The 22,595-nt window shown below is 34.7% G+C and overlaps 1 protein-coding gene across 1 annotated transcript in view; it reads right to left on the bottom strand.

Moving 5' to 3' along the window:
- Positions 1–1,379: 1,379 nt before the first annotated feature.
- Positions 1,380–22,595, bottom strand: part of LOC132734145 (uncharacterized) — a 46,644-nt gene continuing 25,428 nt past the window's right edge. Inside the window, exons 5-6 of the mRNA XM_060720860.1 lie at positions 4,016–6,686; positions 1,380–1,653 (exon numbers count right to left, since the gene is read on the bottom strand). Of these exons, the coding sequence (XP_060576843.1) occupies positions 4,291–6,686 (2,396 nt within the window). The 3' untranslated portion in view covers positions 1,380–1,653; positions 4,016–4,290. The remainder of the gene's footprint in view (positions 1,654–4,015; positions 6,687–22,595) is intronic.

Consider the following 22,595-nt stretch of genomic DNA (forward strand, 5'->3'; position numbering starts at 1 on the left):
TTAGTTTTCAGTTATTTTTGATCGATTTATCTTATAATTTTATTTTGAAGGATGATGTACAATGCCAGATCACAGTCGGTAGATAACCTAATCATGTGACTCAGCTGAGACATCTTTTTTAGTAAAATTGGTCCGACTCCAGACCATTCTATTTGAAAGACCCTGTCTAAATTAAGATATAACCAATAGCAAAATGCAACATATAAACTTTTGCTCTAATTAATTTTTCTGTAGTTATATTGCAACTTTCAAATTTCCTTTTACCTTTTGTAAGCGTAAAAAGTAGTAAAAAATCAACAAACTTATACTCATCAAAACTACTATGGTTCAAACAATAAATGTTTTTTTTTTCAAAAGCTAGTCATTAAATAGTGATATGTTTAACTATTTCACTCTAAAATAGCGGAACATAATTTAATCTTATTAAAATAAAAACATTTTTAATCATACCTTCTTTATAGTGAATTGGTTTATAATGAGGGATCTAAATGCCATAAATTATTTTATAGTTAGTATTTAGAATCATATGTTAAAGCAAAACACAAAACATTGTATATGGGTGTTGTTGGCAAGTGTTAGTTATAAACATATTAATATATAGGATACGTGTATATAAGTGTTTTAGAACAAAATGTTTACTAATATATTGTGTCCATACTAAATCATTTTAGAATTCTATCAACATTTACAAAGTATATCGAAAACCACATCTCTTATTGTCTAATTGTGGTATTGTTATCAATACTTATGGAAAATGTGCACATTGTAGACCAATCCACTTTAATTACAAGCGTTTTTAACAAGTTTCATTTGTGTTTTCTAAAGGTTTGTGAGTAGTTCACAAACAAAGTTTTCAGAAGGATATTTTTAAAGGGATACACAGGCAAAATTTTCATCTCTTAGTTTTGAATTTTTCATTCATTATTCTATAAATGCCCTCAAAATGAATATATTAGACAGTCAATGGAACAAAACATTTTTCTATATAAAGAATAAAATGAAGGTTTCCTAACTTGACCCGCGTGGGTCAGGTTAGAGCGCTATGATTTCGCAATATTTGTCAAAGTGAACTCTGGAAACGTTAAAGAACATTTCAAATGAATGACATAGACTTGTTTCAATCATACAATATCCAAAATATCTGTTATTGTAACTTAAAGGGTTGGCTGAAGTCACCTGACTTGTTTAAAAATAGTAATTCTATTTGCGTCTAAATCTTGTTCAACATATATAGATATATTTACGTTTCAAACCCAAAATGTATAAAATTCAAACAGACATTCATGCTGAAACTTCAAGAAACGTCATTTTAGCCTGTTTTCAGTACATAAGATCATTTTAATATTTTTGTCATTATTTTTCCTGAATATCCCTTTAAATATTTGACAGCGGCCTTGGTAAGAACTTCAATTTCTTCACAGATGTAAATTCTCCTTGAAGAAAACAAGTACAAACGATGCAAAAGTTTGCTGGTCTGTCTTTGTTTCAGCGAGGAACTAAAGATTGTACAAGGTATTGGTGATGCACTGTTTTTAAACAATTTTCTTTTGGATATGTTTTTGTAAAGCCTGGAACCAGGTGTTAAGTATTCATATTGGACTCTAGTAGAAGCATAATCATCATTGTCACTGTAGATTTACTCGAGCTGATTTTCTGAAAAAAAGTATAAAGAATAAATGAGAAAATCAACATTTTGTTGTAAATCAAATTATATAGCATATATAATACAGCTAGTCCAACCGCCTTTAAGTCTCCCTCATTTGTAAAAATAGTTGCCATAAAGTGATAGAAATATGGATAGAATGTATTGAAATTGCCCTTTATAACGATCATTATATCTCCACGACCTGACATGTGAGTGGAACCACAGACCTTCGTAAGTAAATTGAATTGAATGATACATCTTCCCCCGGCCAGCTGAAATGAATTTTTTAAGCATATTAGCTGGAATACAAGTAGAACACCGGGCCATCTGTTAACAAACTGAATTGAATTATTTAGGCATGAGCTAATATCAGTGTAGAGTCAGCCATCTCAATGGAATAATATAGGCATGAGATGACTTTTTCAGAGGTGAACCTCTGGCATTCCGTGAAGGAGAACTGAATTGAAAATAACACTATCCCCAAGCCAGCTGAATTTATTTTTTAAGCATAAGCTGGTATCTGAGTAGAGCCACAAACCTCTGTAAGCCAACTGAATTTTATCATCTAGACAAGAGCTGACATCTAAGTGGAACCACTGCCTTTTCCAGTTATATAAATTTAACTATTTGACATAAGCTGATATCCGTTTAAGAGGCACAAGCTGATATCCGAGTATAGGCGGCCAACTGATGAAAAAATAGGCATGCGATGACATCACAGTATAAACAGCGGGCCTGTTGTAAGCCATTTGTGCATAATAGCTGACATCTGAGTAGAACCACGGCCTGTTGTCAGCTAAGTGAATTTAACTATTTGGCCTAAGCTGATATCCAAGTAGAACCACAGACCATTCATAAGATAACTAGTACCAAACTATGCTTAAGATGTATTAAACTCAGATGGTATTGAAACTCGGTTTACAAAACTTGGCGTAAAATGAAATATTTTTTCAACAATTTCCCTAAAAATCGTTCATTTATAAATTAAATTGGTTGAATAAAGCAATTGTCTTTTGCATGAAAGCTGTCTTCGATATTTTATTTTAATATTTTTATTGGATTTAATTGACCTGTCAACCATAAAGATAATTTAAGGCTTGCCGCAGAAACGAGAAAGATGACACAAGATTAACGCATACATGTATCTTATTAATGGGGAAATTTTGCAGAACAATGTTTTATTCTAATGTAGTCAAATGTTTGTGAACAAGAGGGTTATGATGAACCTTATGTCGCTCACCTGATTATAAAGGCTCAAACTGACATGTAGCAATTAATTTTACAAATTATGAATGAAAAGCAGATATTGATTCTAATCTTAAACTGATAATTTTCACACAGTTCATATTTGCATCTGAAATATTGTACATTTAAGATAAAAGTCACCGCAAGGCCGGACCTGTAACGCTCAGCTTTTTCTTTTGTTTTTGCTATGGAAATCACTGGTTGCTAAGTAAAGTCAAAATTTGTTATAGAAATCAATGGTTGCTATGAAAGGTCAATGGTTGCTATAAAAGTCACTTGTTGCAATAGAAAGTTAACGGTTGCTTTTGAAAACAGTGGTTGCTATGGAAAGTAAATGGTTGTTATCTATGTCATTAGTTGCTATAGAAGTTAAGGGTTGCTAAGTTTTAAAATAGCAATGGTCGTTTGGAAAGGTTTATAAACATTTAAGGAAAATCCATGATTCTTTGGGTGGGGCCAATATAGACCCTGATTCTTTAATTTGAACTTGCTAGAATTCACAAGACAATAGTTCATTCCAACAGTTCATAAGCTTTAGTCTCGATGTTTTCATAGAAGTTGATTATTTTAATCTTAACTATAAAAATGCATTAGCGTATGTATTATAAAAAATCTAAGACCCCTGGGGCAGGGTTTTCATTATTAACCGATTGGCAATTCAAACCATCGTTTAAAATTCTGTTAAAATCAGTTGTATTTTCATCCTCTACATTAAAGTATCACCTTTGACCCTCGGCAAAATCGGTTGTTTTCTTTTGATCATCTGTTGTCTCAGATAAAAATGAAAACCCTGCTGGGGGCTTGTACGTTCAACTGAGACCTCCAGGACTACAATATGAACAAACTTAATAGTTGTCCACAAAACAATAATTCATGCAAAATATCTAAGCTTTAGCCTTTAATATTTTAGAAAATTAAATATCTATTTTGGTTTAACTATACATACATACATGTATAAAGACAATCTACATCCCCCCAGCAAACTTGAGAAATTTTGCCCCAAGCTATAATTTGTATAAACTTGTTGGACGAACACTAGACAATGTTTCATGCAAAACACCTAAGCTTTAGGCCCTTGTGAATTGAAATGATTCTTTAAGTTTTATGTGATATAAAATCACTCACCTGTTAAATATTTTCATATCCTAATCCATCTTTTATATCCATTGAATTCGGTAAAAAACTTCCTTGAATTATTTCTACTAATTAAATGTTTTTATTTATAAACAATTGCCACTTGAATTATTAATTGAAAACGGAAGTACATTCTCATGAATGTCCTAATTAAAGTTTGAAGAGTCGCCATTTTGTTTCTAAGTGTCCACATTTATTTTATTTTTTTTATTAATTAAAATCATTGAAATAATTCATTTAGTTAAGTTTACAATGTTTTTCCGTGTCTATTCTTTACTTGGTTTTATTGTTTTGAACTCAATTGTCTCCCACCAGCCGTCGTATATCACATGAAAAGTTTGTGAACTCCGAATATTTTCTCTAACATGTTTATATTCTGTTTCCGGTGTAATGGCGCCCATCACTACTGTAACTGACTGCGGGAGATTTTCCAGCACGGTAAAAAAGTTTTGTAAACTTTCTGCAGACATTTCTATCTCCCTCAACCCCACACGTTCAATATTTAACATGTCACGTGACAGTAACAATGAACTTTCATCTAGATTGATGTCCTCCAACTTAACATAAACTAAAGACGGTGTTGTTATATTTAATTGTAGCCTCCAAGGTAACACCGACAAGTCTATCATTGATAGAGTTGAATGTTGAGACAAGTCCAAGTTCATCAATCTCTTACAATCATGGCGGCCATGTTCTTTACAGTCTAACGTCTCCAATTTTAACTCTTTCATTGATTTTTGACCGGAGATAAAATTGAAAAATGTTTCCAGGATTTTGTGAGATAACGTGAACTCGTCAATATATAAATATTGTAAGTTTTGTACTCGCGCTAAATTTTCACTCAGATTGTTTTCATCATTTGTCCATGTACCCCACAACAAAGTAACGTACTGTAAACTGGGAAACAATATCCGGTTTATCTCAGCCTCCACCTCGACACCACAATAGTAAAGTTTCTGTATATTACTGAGATCTGTGAGAGAGAATAAATCTATAAGTTCACGTAAACTGCTGGAAGTAATTCTGGTGTTAATATAAAGTGATTTTATGTTGGTTTTATTTTGTTTTAACAAACGTTGTAACTGCTCACTGTGGTCGGTGTACGGGTTAATGAAGAAATCTTGTAAATATAATTCACTGTCAGGCATTTCTTGTAAACAGGACATGAACATTTTTTCTATATTATACAATGGAGTGAAGTACATGTCTTCTTTACCTGTCCTAATTCTATAGTCGCGTGTTATCTTGTCTTCATTTATCACAGACATCAAATCATTTGATATTGCACACATCCGGTCAGCATTCATTCCACTTATAAATTCACAAATGTTTGACAAGTCCAGAATGTCTTGAACATTTCTGCATTTTTCTACAACAGTTTTCTGAGCATCACATTGAGAACTTATAAAAATGGCGGCAAAGAATTCTTGCACTGTTTTGTGAGAAAACGATACTTTAATAATTTCTTTAATTAAAGTTTTACTTCTACTTTCTGACAGTATTCCTGAGAAAAAACTTAATTTCATGTCGTCTGCTTTGAGATATATATCAGCAACCGTTCTATCAAATACCAGCGTATTTTCTCTTGTTTCGTTAAATAATGTTTTGTAAGCTAGTTCCGCTAATGATGTTATAAGACTGTAAAACTTTTTACAAAATTGTTGACTTTTGAAGTATTCTGGAATTTCACTGGCAGACGATTCACGAGATGGTTGAACTTCCGGGTGTTTCTTTGACGTTCTTGATAATAGAAATTCAACGATATTGGTGTAAATTTCATGTTTTGAATTTCCTATAGGAATGTTATTACACCATAGGCAAACTATATACATGAGGAGCAGTGGAGTCACTTGTATGTTTTCTAGGTGACGGTCACATATCACTTTATCAAAATCATGTCTTTTACTCTTCAGTACTCTATCGTCACGGACACCGGTCATTTTTCTTATAGCATTTTCTTCTAGTTTCCGCGTAGAATCTGCACTTAATTGAACCAATTCTACTTTTTTGTTTATTTGACTTGTTTTGAGATTTGCATCTCCGAGCTTCCACGGTCGAGTTGTAGTTAGGATAACACAATTATCACGTACGTACCGATGTGGGATGTTTTCTGTTACTTCGCTACAGCTATTATCAGGGTGAGTCCATTCATCAAGACCATCCAATATAATCAAGCATTTTTCCCTACGTAAAACTTCATGTATTGATGCAGAAGAAGGCAGTTTCTTAGTTAGTTGCTGTTCAATCATTTCGTCAATGTTGCAAACAGTGGTACAGTCTCTTAATAAAACCAAAAATAAGAACTTAAAGTCAAATAACGTTTTTAACTCGTCATCTTTAAAGCAGGCGTAGTCTTCATCGTGACAATGAGCTTGACACCACGTGACTGCAAGATATTTTGAGAAAGCAGTTTTTCCAAAGCCTGCATCAGCTGATAGATAAATTTCTTGCTGATCTCCACTTCCGGTTGAAAACAGGTCTTTCAAAGACTTGATCGGTGTTCTCTCCTCTTCATGACAAGTTAGGGACTTCTTTTTTACAGTGACTATATCTGGCATCACGTAGAACCCAGCTAGAGGTGTCTCTATTTCTTCAAGAAGCGGTGACAGAGGTATTGAACTACACCTTTTTCTGTAGAATTTAATCAGGTCGCCTTGAAGTTCTGAAAATAGAGTAGAAAAAAGTGTTAATCAGTGACAATTCTTCTATATAATATATGACATGTTTAGGTGTTTACTAACATCAATTTTGCATGGTGAGAATCAGGAAATGCATACGGCAAATAAGAAATGGTTATGTCACATTATGTTTAACTTTAACAATGCATAATAATTACATAAGTTCATATACAAAAGGAATTTTTTCCATCGTAACATTTTATACATTGTATGCTTGAAAATAAAGATTTTCCTTCTTCATTAATGTAATCAAAACATTCGCAATGTGTTTGATAATGTACATGTATAACTTCAAAATGGCATATGGTATCCGTATTATGCACATAACAACTGTATATCTTCGACACCATAGTTTGGGAATCATGGAAAAATGTTTCAAATTCCTGGGAATGGTGGGGACAGGAAGGTGGGGGAAGTTACAGTTTTGGGACTTTAAAGTTAATGTCTCAGCAGTCTGATTTATTTTGTGGAATGTTGTTAATCTAATAGTCAAACCTAATATACACTTGACATACTGACTAGTTTGAAAAAAAAAACACTCAAAAACTGATTTAAAAAATTTAATATGCAGGTTAAATAAGATTGAGTGTGTCAATCATATATTTGGTCATTTTATTTTTGATACAAAACTATTATTTATTCTGGTCTGGACCCTAAGAATTGAGGGGGGGGGGTTGGGATGGACAAGCTAAATAAGAACGTATTTCTCCTACAGTCCTTTGCATGAACAGAAACAAAGAACGATATATGTTTCACATGTTTGAACCGTTTAAAAATCATACATTGTACATCAAAAATATGTAAACAAATCTTTATCACGGTGGGGCAATAAGAAGGGCGAATACTCGAAACAGGAAGTAATTTCTCCTGATTTCTCGATCAAAATACTACAAAAATAAAGAAAAGAAAAGTATGACAACAGTAATCCTCGGACCACACACCACTCGTTTATAAGGCAGTTACTTAACCGGATGTGATAACGACTTATATATTCACATTAAGCTAGTGTGACTTTTTAAAACAATATTTACATATTTCATATTAATTATGGTAAACTACACGGATATAACCGAAGTTAGACCGTATATTTAAATTAGTGTTATAATGTATTCTTTTTTGACAACAAATCAATCAAATCTGACTATAAAATAGAGGATATTGAATGAGCGTAAGTTCAATACTGAATTTACAGCACGAGTTGAATAAAATTATATTATGCGAGCCTAATATTATTTTATTCAACGAGTTCAATAAATTCAGTAATTAACTTACACGAATTTAATATTCTATTTATCACATACCCAAAATAAAGACCGTTTAAAGTGAAATTAGAGTCATTTTTCATTGACGCGCCTATAGTATAACGCTAACATTTAGCGCGTCTTTACACTTTGTTTGTATAACGCTAATGTCGTCACGTCAAAATATATGCACGGCCGTGCAATACGATATTTACAGAGTCGCAAAGTGATAAAGTATATTTACCAATTTGTTTAGATGTAAAACACAGACTGTAATCTTTGATTTAGTTTGGCCTTTAAAATAAAATTACAGTGTCTTTACATCTTGGATGATTATTTTTATAATTGGCAGTTATAAATTGAATGGTAAGAGTAATAGTATGAACATGATATGATAAAAAAAGATCATAAATAATCTCTTACAACGTAAACAGTATAAATCTGGTATAAAGATTGGTTCTGAAAAGTGTTTGTTTATAGACCGTAATACTGTTTATATGTTGTTGATTGTTGGACTAAAAACAAATTTATTAATTTGAAACAAAAGTTCTTCTCCTGTAAAAGTTTGGAAAATGTAGTTACAGAGTTGTGTTCAGTTTTCGATATACCATTACACCCAACTTGCCGACACGAGCTGTTCGTACTTGCTGACAGAAACTATCGTAATTTACAACTTGCCGATACAAGCTATGAATACAGTCATACCCAACTTGCCGACATAAGCTAAATATACCATCACATCCAATTTGCCGACACAAGCTATGAATACTGTCATACCCAACTTGCCGACAAAAGCTATGAATACTGTCATATCCCACTTGCTGACAGAAGCTATATATACCACCACACCCAACTTCCCGAAACAAGCGATGAAAACTGTCATATCCAACTTGCCGACATAAGCTATATACAATGTATACCATCACATTCTACTTGCCGACACAAGCTATGAATATTGTCTTACCCAACTTGCTGACAGGAACTATATATACCATCACATCCAACTTGCCGACACAAGCTATGACTAAATTTTTCTCTGGCTTCTTTGCCTCATGATTATTTGATTGAAGACCAATGATTTATATTATTTTAAAACTGTGCATGAATCACCAAATTGAATTAAATATAAAGATATAATTTTCCTCGAGACTACCTTGTCTTTTAATTGAAAACAAATAATGATTTCTATACCTATCAAACAATTTATTAAAAAGTACTTCCTGTACTTCCTGAAATATCTATCCCCTGAGGATTTTCAGCTGGACTACAAGGTTTCAATGTCAAGTCCAATTTATTTTCTTGTCCAATATCATTGTCAAGTTTCGCACACTTTCTAGAGACTGGTGCTATCACCGGATTTGGTAGAGTTCTCTTCCTATACAACCCTTGCCTGGTCATAAAAGCTGTTTTGCTTTTATCTTCGGGCTCAACTTCAACCTGAGCTTAAATCGAAGCATGAAAACCATTTTGCGCCACATAATTGGTCTAATGATTCATCTATTCGCGGGATTGGATAGGCATCCTTTACCGTTACAGTGTTTAATTTCCTATAATCGATACAAAAACTATGCGTTCCATCTTTCTTTTGAACTAATACAGCACCACTAGCCCAAGGACTTGAGGATGATTCTATAATTCCCTTATCCAACATTTCATTAACATGTTTATTTACTTCTTCATTCATTTGATGAGGAAGCCTTTGGAGAGGCTGTTTAATTGGATGTGCATCCCCTGTCGATATTTTGTGTCGAATTATTCCTGTACGTCCTAGATCTGAATCTGTCTCAGAGAATATATGAGAATACTTACACAGTAACTTGTGAACATCTTTACACTGATTTTTATAGAGATCTTTAGTAGCTCGTTTATACAGATCTTGTAATTGTGAAGGGATATTAAAATCATTCTTTTCATTTGATACCTTTACTTCGATCACACTTTTAACAGGACTCATGATAGCAGCATGAGTTCCTGGATGCAAAACCTTTGTTTCTTCTGACAAGTTTATGACTCTTATTGGTATACTGTTACTTGCTTGCACAAGTGTTCGAGCAACTAAACCATCGTTATCAAGAACAGGGCGATTCAATTGTTCACAAAGTACAAACCTCTAGTAGGCTTAGATGCATCATTAATTTTACCCTGTATCACTTTTTCAAAATTTCCGGGAATTTCAGTTCTTTCTTTTACAATATCCCTGTAACACCCTATCGGTCCCGAACAATTTAATTCATGAGACTGTCAATTTAAACGTAAAACACCTTCTGTAAGATCGATATTTGCATTTTGCGATTTTAAATAAGCAAGAACCAAGATTGCGCCCCCTTCTATTTCTGATACAATAACATCAAGCAATGATGCATAAACCCCGATCTCAAATATAATTTTCGTGCTTCCTGGTATATCTAATAATTGTCCTGATGCTGTTACGATATCAGCTGTAAACGAATTTAGTTTCATAGGGGAATTAATGTTACCAATGAATTTCTTTGATACTATTGTTAATGTAGCCCCGGTATCTACTAAGCAAGTTGCTGGAAAATTATTAATTCTAGCTTCTATAAATAACCCAGACCCAAATTTACTAGTATTTGTTACAGTATGGTTGCCGTATCTTGTTTGTTTAGCATTTGAAACTTGGTTATAAAGTTTTGGGCAATTATAACGAAGGTGACCACTTTCACCGCATTCATAACATTTAGAACTTGATGTATCTCTATTATTATTATTATACCTCGAACTTGAGTATTTTGAATTAGTATACATTTTACCTGAACCATCGGAATTTCTTATTTCTTGTGTCTTTAACCTTGTCTTGAATCTGCAGACTTTGACCAAGTATTGCCCTGTAAAATTTTCTTAATTTCTGACACTGAATTCTGTAACTGTTCAACGTCATTTTGTAACTTAACATTTAAATTTTCTGCATGACTAACCGGACGCATAAAATGTTTATTATCTGTTGCTCGCCTCACAGCTCTATGAAAACCTCCAGATCTACTGCGTGTCATTGAGGTTTACAGGCCTTGCTTGCTTTATCCTTAGTATCATGTCTGAACTGAAGAGAGAATCTATAAACTGCTCTTTTGCCAAGGTTTCCCTCACATCTGAAGGTGCTGATGGATAAGCTAAGTTGGTCAGCCTTCGTATATCCTGGCCCATTTCCGACAAAGACTCGGACGGTTTCTGTTTTCTCTCTCTTAATACCACTCGATATAATTCTGTTTTATTTGGAGGTGCAAAGCGCTCTTCTTAAGCCTTAACTAATTCATTAAAGCTTCGATCTTTAGTTCCAAGATTTCCAAATACAACTTGAGCCTGTCCGCGCAAAGAAACGGCCAAATAAAGACCTTTTAATTTTTCAGACCATCTGTTAATCTCACAGCAAGCGTCAAAATGATCTTTATAATCTAGCCAAGATCCTGTTCCATCAAAAGTAGCTGGCTTCATGTATACTTTAGATTCTTGAGAACTGTTCATCTTTGGCTGGTTTGTATGCCTTGATTCAAGTCCTAAGTCTGGTAAATAGTCATCAAAATTCTTATTTTCTTCATATGGGATGTCAAAGCTAACTTATTTTCCCTATCACAAAGCCTTTTTTTTAGTCATAAAAAAGGATCCCTTGTGTTTCCATCATCTTTACTGTTAGTTATACCTGATTCTGTTCCCCAGGTGTTGTTCTGAAACCCTTTATAATGCTAGGACTAAATACTGGTGTCTGAAATTCATCTAAATTATCCCTATATAAAGGTTCTTTATACGTCATATTCCGAATTTCAACATCATCGCCTCTCATGTTTCTCAAACATCTGAGTTTGAGAGCTTTCATTCTTATATCTAGAATATTTTAATATAGACTTCATACTAGTATCTTCGATCTTCATCCTAGATCCCCGGAACCTTGTTTTTCCATCACAATCTAAGTCTTCTAGCCATTTGGTGTACTTTGCTTTAAGCCTGGTGACTTATTCTTGTGATCTGGTTCAACGCTCTGTGCTGAATTTTCCGTCACAGAGGATATTTCAGACTTATTCAAGAATTTGCCAAGGGAATGTATCTCGAGCTGGACCCTGAGACTTTCATTCTTTATTTCAGGTTGTTTGATTTTATTAAGCAATATTTGCTTGTCTTCAATGCTCATGTCATTCATGATTTATATATGAAATAATGGTCTCTTTGCTAAGGGCTCGGTACTTGATTATAGTACTATTATATTTTATCCTTTATCCCACCGACGCTGCCACAAAATTTTGTAACGTGCACCGAGCTTATACCTATATGATACTAAATTTTCCTCTGGCTTCTTTGCCTTATGATCATTTGATTGAAGACCAATGGTTTATATTATTTTATAAATGTGCATGAATCACCAAATTGAATAAAATATATAGATATAATTTTCCTTGAGACTACCTTGTCTTTAAATTGAAAAACAAATAATGATTTCTATACCTATCAAACAATTTATTAAATTAATATCCTATGAAATACTAATAATATATACGTTCCCTCTATCTCGTTTTCTATAACTCTAGTAATAAAATTATTCTTCCTTCATTAATCTTTAATCCTTGCATTCTTTCTACTTAATATTTCTCAGCCTTATGACAGCGCTATGCACTGTGCAACTAAGAATATAAACAGTAGGTATAGCATTTAGGATTGTCGACTGTTCAACACGCTGCCAAAACACCAACTCCCAATTTCTTACATTCACCTGCCTTATATATATATTGACTCGGGATTGCTTGCGCCCTCTATCGTCTTCCATATCTTGCAAACGCTTAAATATATTACTATCATTGAATCAACTACTGCTTACCTTTTCAATATGCGTTACGTTTGAATGTATTTACATGACTCGGGAACCATCGCCAAAATTAAGATTACATTTAATAACATAACCGACATTTTATAAGGACTCTAAATTGAAAAGCAATAGGTAATTAAATCAAGCAACACCATCAAACATGTTTGTTATAAACTTACAGATACAATTTACAAGAATTCACGTCTGGAACAATTTGTTTTGATTGTATACAAATGATGTTTATTTATTAAGGGGAAGTAACTTTTCGATTTTCGCTACACATGTACAATACATGAATACAATAGTTAATCAATATTGTAATATTTTTTCCAAGTTTCTTATTTCTATGTCCCATTTTTTCTTATGTGTTTGGATAAAAAGATAATTAACATTTTTAAACATATTAAACCTGAACGCAAAATGTATTATACATAGTTTGTAAGTTTAAATTGTTAATGCTGATGTTTTATTTTTTACGCCGTATTTCCTTCTGCTTATGTTATAAGGAAACTTTACACATTTAAAAGTTTAGAAGGGTACCAATAATATTGGTATCCTGTTACATAGAAATTATAACAAAGAAGGAACCAGAAATACCAGTTCCCTTTCAAAACAGGGGGTGCATCAATCACGACATATAATGGTTTTTCAGTGTTATAAATAGTGGTTTGACTCTTTTCTGGAGGATAAGTCAACCGCACAGCTCATCGCTTAGAGCGCGAGACTTGTAATCTCCACAATGTGGGTTCGATTCCCAGACTGGCCAACTAAAATTACCAGTCGGTCTTTCGGATGAGACTTTAAATGGCAGTCTTTCATTGAGACTTTAAATGGAGGTCCCGTGTATGAGTGCGTCCATATTTGGCTCGTTAAAGAACCAGGGGAAGCTTCTGGAATTTGGGCATCTTTCTGTATTTGTATCACTATCCTCCACAATATAAAAATACTAATACTCTTCTGGAAGACTCGCCGATATGGGCAACCGATGGCGAGTATAAATAAAGTACACAGAATTCAGGTAAAAAGACTGTGATTGATCATGGGATTTTTTCTACGGTCATTCACACTGTACCACTGCTCAGACATGTACAGAAGTTTCAGTTCCTTCAAAAGTGAAGGCAACTAGTATTAGTAAACTGCATGTTTGACAGCTTGCCCATGAACGGTACGGTGTCTGAAGTGTGCTCTGGTAAATTCAGTGTGACTTACTATCGTGATCCGGAGTGAACATACCACCACCAACTCTTAAGGACAACTTCGTCCTTTTGGTAGCCAGTATATATAAATATATATGTGAAAAAAAACTGACTATATAAACTATGATTTTGTACAATTAAATTGGCTTAAGATGTTGGAAACAAATTGATTATCCGTTTAGAGGCTCGGACATTAAATAAGACTACATATTTGTACTGGATGAAATCCAGAATATCAAACAACACATAATACAGACAATATTGACGCTTGGTTTATGTGCAACATTTATTGCAACAATTTCAAATTGATTTCAAGTAAAGCTTGAATATTTACAGTATATTTCGTTAATGATCCCGCAAGGGAAAAGTTGCATCTGCTTTCATTGTACATGGCTACACTTATTTCAAGGTCCCACTATTATTAATAGGGTGCATTTTTTAAATCTGCTAAAGTTTTTGAGAAAATGCATTTTATAAAATGATTTTAAAGAAAACCATTTTACAAAACTCATTTTACTTAACTTCTTTCTTTTCCAGTGACATGTTTAGTTTATTTTCCGATACAAACAAAATCATGTCTAGTGACAACATAGAACAGAGCTTGATTTAGATAAAATTGTATGAATGAAAGTATAATGGTTGAAAAGGTTGTCATATTTGGGTCGCAAACCTAACAGGAAATTTCTAGCCGTCCGATAACCGGACGTCAATGTCAATTTTCCAGGCAGAAGGTAACCAATTACTTAGTAGACAGGTATTGATTATTATTTTTAACTTATTATTTACTCAATTTATCAATAGTTATGTTCAAACAAATTCTGTATGAATAAATATAATAATTGACATACCTTAATTATTATCAAGAATTCAAAATTGATTAAAGAATAGATGTACAAAAATAAATCATTTTGAAAAATCATAACTAATTAACCAGAGGTAAACAACTCATGCAATCGGAACATCTCCGGCTATTATTCATAATAGCCTAGGAATTAATACGGAGTGAAAGTAGTTCAGATGTTAACAGAAACAGAGAGTGTTATCGTCGATAATATAAAACGAATTTATACATTTGACATCGAAAGGAAAATAGAGTCTGTTTCGGTACAATTATTATTGAATATATGTGTAAGAACCATTTTTGTCACTAATGTACATAATAAACAAATCCGGCTCTATTACAACAGGTTGGAATTTTGTAATTCCGATTTCTACAACCATAATAAGTATATAAATAATGTATTGACTTTTATATCTATGGATTTACATATTTCATGTGGACTTTTAATTGAAATATCGGAAAAAAACAAATTTGTCAACAACTCCCATGATCAAATAACTATTTGTTTACATGTTTAGTATTTTAGAGTAAGAAAGGCAATACTACCGTATCCGTTCTGTGTATTTTAGGAACGTCCTCGGCTATTATTCATCATAACATCGGAAACAATATAGATTGAAAGTAGTTCTACCATGTGGTTTCAGATGTAAACCGAAAAAATGTGTAATAATAATTATTATTACATTTCGATAATGTAAATCGAATGTATGTATTTGACATCTAAAGGAAAATATAGTTTATTTCGGTACAATAAAAATTGAAAATATGTCTAAAAACATTTATTAAAATATGCCCACTGATGTACAATTATAAACAAGACTGACTGTCAACAGGTTAGCATGTTGTACTTTCGGTTTCTGCAACCAAACTAATAAGTGTAAAAATAAAGTAGTGTTTACTTCAATACCTTTGAATTTACTTATTATAGGTGGAAATTTACTTCATATACATGTAATGGAAAACAACTTGTCAACAACTCCCAGCATTAAATTACTTTTTGTTTACATATTTAGTTTCTTAGCGTTTATTATTGTATGAACAGATGGCTACATTAAATGTTTAGGATCTTATTGTGCTGTCAACAGGAACAATGGTGCTTAGAACTATCCTGACAAATACTGTATCATGCTAAACAACAAGGAAGAAGCTGTGTTACAGCGTTAACTTCATTATGGGCATAGACTTCCGGGACTCCATTCAGCTGCTGGAGGAACTTTGTTGAAGGCAGAGGTGCATTTGTTAAAGACAGACGATAGAAATCGATGTCATCTTAAGCAAAGCCATTACTACTTTAGCACTTAGGACTTTTAATTAAAATGCTAGAAATACTAAATAAGGTGTTATGTCTGTACATCATTGTTAACTTGCTCAAATTGTTCTTTCATAAATTTCTCCTGTCACTTTCGATAAGACATAAACTTAAAGATTCATAGACTTTGTACTTGTTTCAATTTCTGGTAAGCTAAAGGGTTGAAGCTGTAAGCTTTAGAATCAAAGAGGGAAATATTAAGATCATATCCTACAGTACCGACAAGCTAAATATAAGTCATAAGCGTCCTTTGGTCGAGGCTGTTTGTTGATTTGTATTATTAATTATTTTAATACATAAATGCACTGGATATTTTATTCTTGGGCAGAAAATGTCCACTTAGTTCATCCTTAGCTCGGCCGGGAACAACCGGGCTTCACCGAGGAATCACCGTATCTCTGCCGGCACAAAACAGGGATGATCCGGGGAATGATATAGCCAGTAAAGCTACGGTAGAGCCCGGGTGAATGCCGACAGAGCCCCATTAAATGCCGACAGTGCCCCGGCGGATGACGATGGAGCTACGGTAGAGCCCCGGAAAAGCCCGGTTCATTTCAAAAGAATAATGGCAATTTATAATTGTTTCACTTGTTTGTATTAAGACTCTACCCAATTTCCTTTATGAAGGATTATCCAGAAAATCATTATTAATTACTTATTTAATAGGAGAAAATATCATTTAAAATTGGCAAACATGGAGTTAAAAGTAAGATACTATATCAAATGAAAATTATGTATCCACGTCATCATTTTCGCGCGGTTTAATCCATCTGGGATATAACGGGGCTCTGCCGGGTTTGTCCTTGACTCACCGGGGCTCTGCATGTGTCATCCGAGGCTCGTCCGTCGTCATCCGGGAACGACCAGGGAAGCAACCGGCATGATTCGTAGCTACACCTGGGCTCTGTCTGGATGGTTCGGGGAGCAGCCTGGGTGTTAGTTAGGAATAACCGTAGTACTGATGGGGTGAGTGTGGTGTGACCAAAACAATAAATGCACCCCGGATAGTCCCGGATCAACCTAGTAACTTACCGGGGTGGTCCTGGGCTCTGCCTGGAATAAGTGAGACCGCAGCTTAACATTTAAGGCTGTGGACATACTAAATATATCTAGTCCTAACTATACGAAGATTGATCAAAAATATTTTGGTCCGATGCACTTTTAGTAGTTAAATAACCATACTAACGGTCTTACCTTTCATTATAATCGCCTTCTATATCAGGGCTCTTTGCCCACCTGTGCTCAAACTTGTTTAACCCTTCAAAATAGAACTCTCTATTTTTGTCCTGAAAGAACTCATTGACCGCCTCCATAACACCTTCATTGCTTCTAAAACGTCTACCACGAAGCTTTTTTTCAGTTTTGGAAACAGGTAGAGGTTAGAATGGACCAAGTCCAGAGAATATGAGGGATGGAGAAGCAGTTAGTTGCAGCAGCCATCGCAATAGGATGTGTGAGCTGGCGAATTGTCGTGCAGGAGGAGAACACGCATTGAGTTAGTTTGCCCCTCCTTTTACGCGCGATTTCTCGTCAAAGACGTCTCAATTCGTCTGCATAGTACGTATCGTTTATGCTTCGACCTTGCTAAAGAAAGTCAGTCATGATTATCCCCTGACTATCCCGAAGAATTGAAGCCATCATCTTTCCTGCTGATGACACCCTCTTGAATTTCTTCGGAGGGGATGAGCCAGGGGTTTCCACTGCATGCTCTGTTCTTTTTTTATTCTGGATCGAAGTGATGGACCCATGTTTCATGTTGAGTTACGATCCGGTAGTTAAAATCAGGTTCATCCTCGTAGCGAGACAAAAGATATCTTGAAATGTCAAGCTTGGTCCGTTTCTGGTCGTCAGTCAACTGTCCTTGGACCTATCTAGCGAACCTTTGACATGCCAAAGACATCATTCAGAATTGCCTGACCTGAACCAAAGCTTATACCCACTTCGCTTGCAATGCTTTGCAGGACTCGCCTTCTGTCACACATGACCAGATTTTGCACAGCTTAGGCAGTTTCATCGTTGGTGGCCTCTTTTGGCCCCCAGCCGCTCATCATTTCCAATGCTCTCCCTGCCCCTCTTCAATTCAGCAGCCCATTTTCACAGTGCTATATAGGAAGGAGACTCCTTACCAAGTGTATCCATGAAGTCTTCATGGATTTCCTTGGGGGACATCCCTCTCTTACAGACGGCTCTGATTCAACTTTCTCCATTTGGTCTAAATGACACATCCCTCTACTGATCAAAGTGGTGTTACTTAATCTGTGTAAAACCGCATTAAACTCGGTCAGTAATCTTCAATAAGATATCGGTACCGACGTATTGTGCGTAAATGTCAGTGTAGAGGCTAGAAGTATATCGGGCCGAGAACGTTTTGATCATTATCGCATTACCCTGGTTACTATTCAACTGTGGTACAATGGTTTTTTTTTGTGTGACGCCGTCAAAAAGAATTGAAATGCTGTATAATGACATTAACATTTTGAAGCATTAAAACATATATTTCTTATCCTTTAAATACTTTGACATTATCTGTGTATACAAAGTAAGTGCATAAGTATAAGTAATGTATTGACAATCTTCAAGCATTGTTTTTTCATTTAAATATTTTTAATGAAACAAATTTTGATTAAGTATGAACACACATTAATACAAGAGGGCCATGATGGCCCTAGATCGCTCACCTGACTTATCAAACTCATCCAAACAATTACCTAGACAAGCATTCTGACCAAGTCTCATGACAGGTGAGTCAAAAATGTGACCACTACAGTGTTAACAAGGATTATCCATATTTGAGCAGTGCCACCTAGTTTTTTACCCAGGTAACACATATTTAAACTTGACCTAGAAATCATCAAAACAAACTTTCAGACCAATTTCCAGGATACTTGGATCAAAACAGTAGCAACTAGAGTGTTAACAAGATTTTTCTATTTTGAGCTCCGGTGACCTAGTTTCACATGCAATTTCGAACTCATCCAAGCAATTACATAGACAAGCATCCTGACCAACTTTGATGATAATTGAGTCGAAAATGTAACCACTAGACTGTTAACAAGGTTTTTTCATATTTGGGCGGTGTGACCTAGTTTTTCATCCAAGATGACCCATGTTCGATCTTGACTTAGAAATCATCAAAACAAACTTTCAGACCAATTAACAGAATATTTGGATCAAAACAGTAGCCACTAGAGTGTTAACAAGATTTTTCTTTTTTTAGCTCCTGTGACCTAGTTTTTCATCCATGATGACCTTTGTTCAAGTAATTCCCAGCAATGACCTAGACAAGTTTCCTGACCAATTTTGATGACAATTGAGTCAAAATTGTAACCACTAGAGTGTTAACAAGGTTTTTCTATTTTTAGCTCCTGTGACCTAGTTTTTCATCCGAGATGACCCATGTTCGAACTCATCCGAGCTATCACCTAGACAAGCATCTTGATCAAGTTTGATGATGATTGATGCAAAAATGTGACCGCTAGAGTGTTAACAAGGTTTTTTCTATTTTTAGCTCCGGTGACCTACTTTTTAATCCGAGATGACCCATGTTCAAACTCATCCGAGCTATCACCTAGACAAACATCCTGACCAAGTTTGATGATGATTGAGGCAAGATTGTGACCTCTAGAGTGTTAACATGGTTTTTCTATTCTTAGCTCCGGTGACCTAGTTTTTCATCCGAGATCACCCATGTTTGAACTCATCCGAGCTATCACCTAGACAAGCATCTTGACTAAGTTTGATGATGACTGATGCAAAAATGTGACCGCTAGAGTGTTAACAAGGTTTTTCTATTTTTAGCTCCGGTGACCTACTTTTTCATCCGAGATGACCCATGTTCGAACTCATCTGAGCTATCACCTAGACAAGCATCTTGATCAAGTTTGATGATGATTGATGCAAACATGTGACCGCTAGAGTGTTAACAAGGTTTTTCTATTTTTGGCTCCGGTGACCTACTTTTTCATTCGAGATGACCCATGTTCGAACTCATCCAAGCTATCAGCTAGATAAGCATCCTGACCAAGTTTGATGATGATTGATGCAAAAATGTGACCGCTAGAGTGTTAACAAGGTTTTTCTATTTTTAGCTACGGTGACCTACTTTTTCATCCGAGATGACCCATGTTCGAACTCATCCGAGCTATTACATAGACAAACATCCTGACTAAGTTTGATGATGATTGAGGCAAAAATGTGACCTCGAGAGTGTTAACAAGGTTTTTCTATTTTAAGCTCTTGTGACCTAGTTTCTCATCCGAGATGACCCATGTTCGAACTCATCCGAGCTATCAACTAGATAAGCATCCTGACCAACTTTGATGATAATTGAGTCGAAAATGTAACCACTAGACTGTTAACAAGGTTTTTTCATATTTGGGCGGTGTGACCTAGTTTTTCATCCAAGATGACCCATGTTCGATCTTGACTTAGAAATCATCAAAACAAACTTTCAGACCAATTAACAGAATATTTGGATCAAAACAGTAGCCACTAGAGTGTTAACAAGATTTTTCTTTTTTTAGCTCCTGTGACCTAGTTTTTCATCCATGATGACCTTTGTTCGAGTAATTCCCAGCAATGACCTAGACAAGTTTCCTGACCAATTTTGATGACAATTGAGTCAAAATTGTAACCACTAGAGTGTTAACAAGGTTTTTCTATTTTTAGCTCCTGTGACCTAGTTTTTCATCCGAGATGACCCATGTTCAAACTCATCCGAGCTATTACCTAGACAAGCATCTTGATCAAGTTTGATGATGATTGATGCAAAAATGTGACCGCTAGAGTGTTAACAAGGTTTTTCTATTTTTAGCTCCGGTGACCTACTTTTTCATCCGAGATGACCCATGTTCAAACTCATCCGAGCTATCACCTAGACAAGCATCTTTACCAAGTTTGATGATGATTGAGGCAAGATTGTGACCGCTAGAGTGTTAACAAGGTTTTTCTATTTTTAGCTACGGTGACCTACTTTTTCATCCGAGATGACCCATGTTCGAACTCATCCGAGCTATCACCTAGACAAGCATCTTGACCAAGTTTGATGATGATTGATGCAAAAATGTGACCGCTAGAGTGTTCACAAGGTTTTTCTATTTTTAGCTCCGGTGACCTACTTTTTCATCCGAGATGACCCATGTTCGAACTCATCCAAGCTATAAACTAGATAAGCATCCTGACCAAGTTTGATGATGATTGATGCAAAAATGTGACCGCTAGAGTGTTAACAAGGTTTTTCTATTTTTAGCTACGGTGACCTACTTTTTCATCCGAGATGACCCATGTTCGAACTCATCCGAGCTATTACCTAGGCAAACATCCTGACCAAGTTTGATGATGATTGAGGCAAAAATGTGACCTCTAGAGTGTTAACAACTTAATGTGAACGGACGACGGACGGACGGACGACGGACGACGGACAATCATCGATCCTAAAAGCTCACCCTGAGCATGCTCAGGTGAGCTAAAAACTCAGGAAGAAACTAATATTTGCAGAAATTTCACTGTAAACATAAATATATAATGAAATTCTTGAAAATGTTTATTTTTGTGAATTGTGTATTTATATTGAAAAATACAAGATATCTGCATCTGATTTGAAAGGTAATTCCTCGAAAAAAAAAGTCAACATGGGGTGGGACAATGTTATGCTATATCAATATACGATGAATGCGTCAGATATTTTTACTAAAACTTGATTAAATAAAACTATGGGTAAGTAAGACGCTATGATTTTGTTGGCGAAAATTACCCTTTTCCAGGCAACGTATAGGTATTGTGTGCGGATATGCAAAACAAAATAATGAAAACTATCAACTGTTATATACGATTCAGGTAGTTGCCATGGTATTTACGGCATATTTTTGTTGTTTGTTAATATTTTTCTATGTAAAGTTGTGAAAATGTTTCAATTATATGGGTTTATAACATATAAAAATATCAAATTCGTACCTATTTTATTTAGCCTTTCAACACTCTTGTCACAGAATATTGGGACAACCCACGTATATCCGCCTAAACGAGGCAAAATATCGTTTGCATTTTGTGCTTATATATATATCAGCTTTTTATATTGTTTGTAATGCATGTACAAATAATAAAGCAAGTGACATGTTCTTTTTCGAAATGATTTAATCAATCAAATCAACTTTACTGTATTATCCCATGGAAAAAACTGACTTGCATAATATTCCTTTTGTAATACCTTTTAATAAACAGCTGTCAAGAAATGTTTGTATAGAAAATAACAAAAAAAGTTTCAATGCATTGTTGTCAACAGGTTAGCGATGCTCACAAAATGTTGTGGGAAAATAACTATAAGGCGTGGTTTCAGAGAAACTTGAAAAACAATGTAGCCGTCAGACGTCAGACAAGACAAAAAACGCGAAGACATGATTAAAAGATTGAAAAATATGTAAACCAATAATTCAATGACAATTTGGAGGGATTATCGTACTAAACCGATATTCTATCAGCTGTTGAAATAAATGAAAAT

Source organism: Ruditapes philippinarum, unplaced genomic scaffold, assembly GCF_026571515.1.
Source record: "Ruditapes philippinarum isolate M1 unplaced genomic scaffold, ASM2657151v2 ctg704_1_1_1_1, whole genome shotgun sequence".
NCBI lineage: Eukaryota > Metazoa > Mollusca > Bivalvia > Venerida > Veneridae > Ruditapes > Ruditapes philippinarum.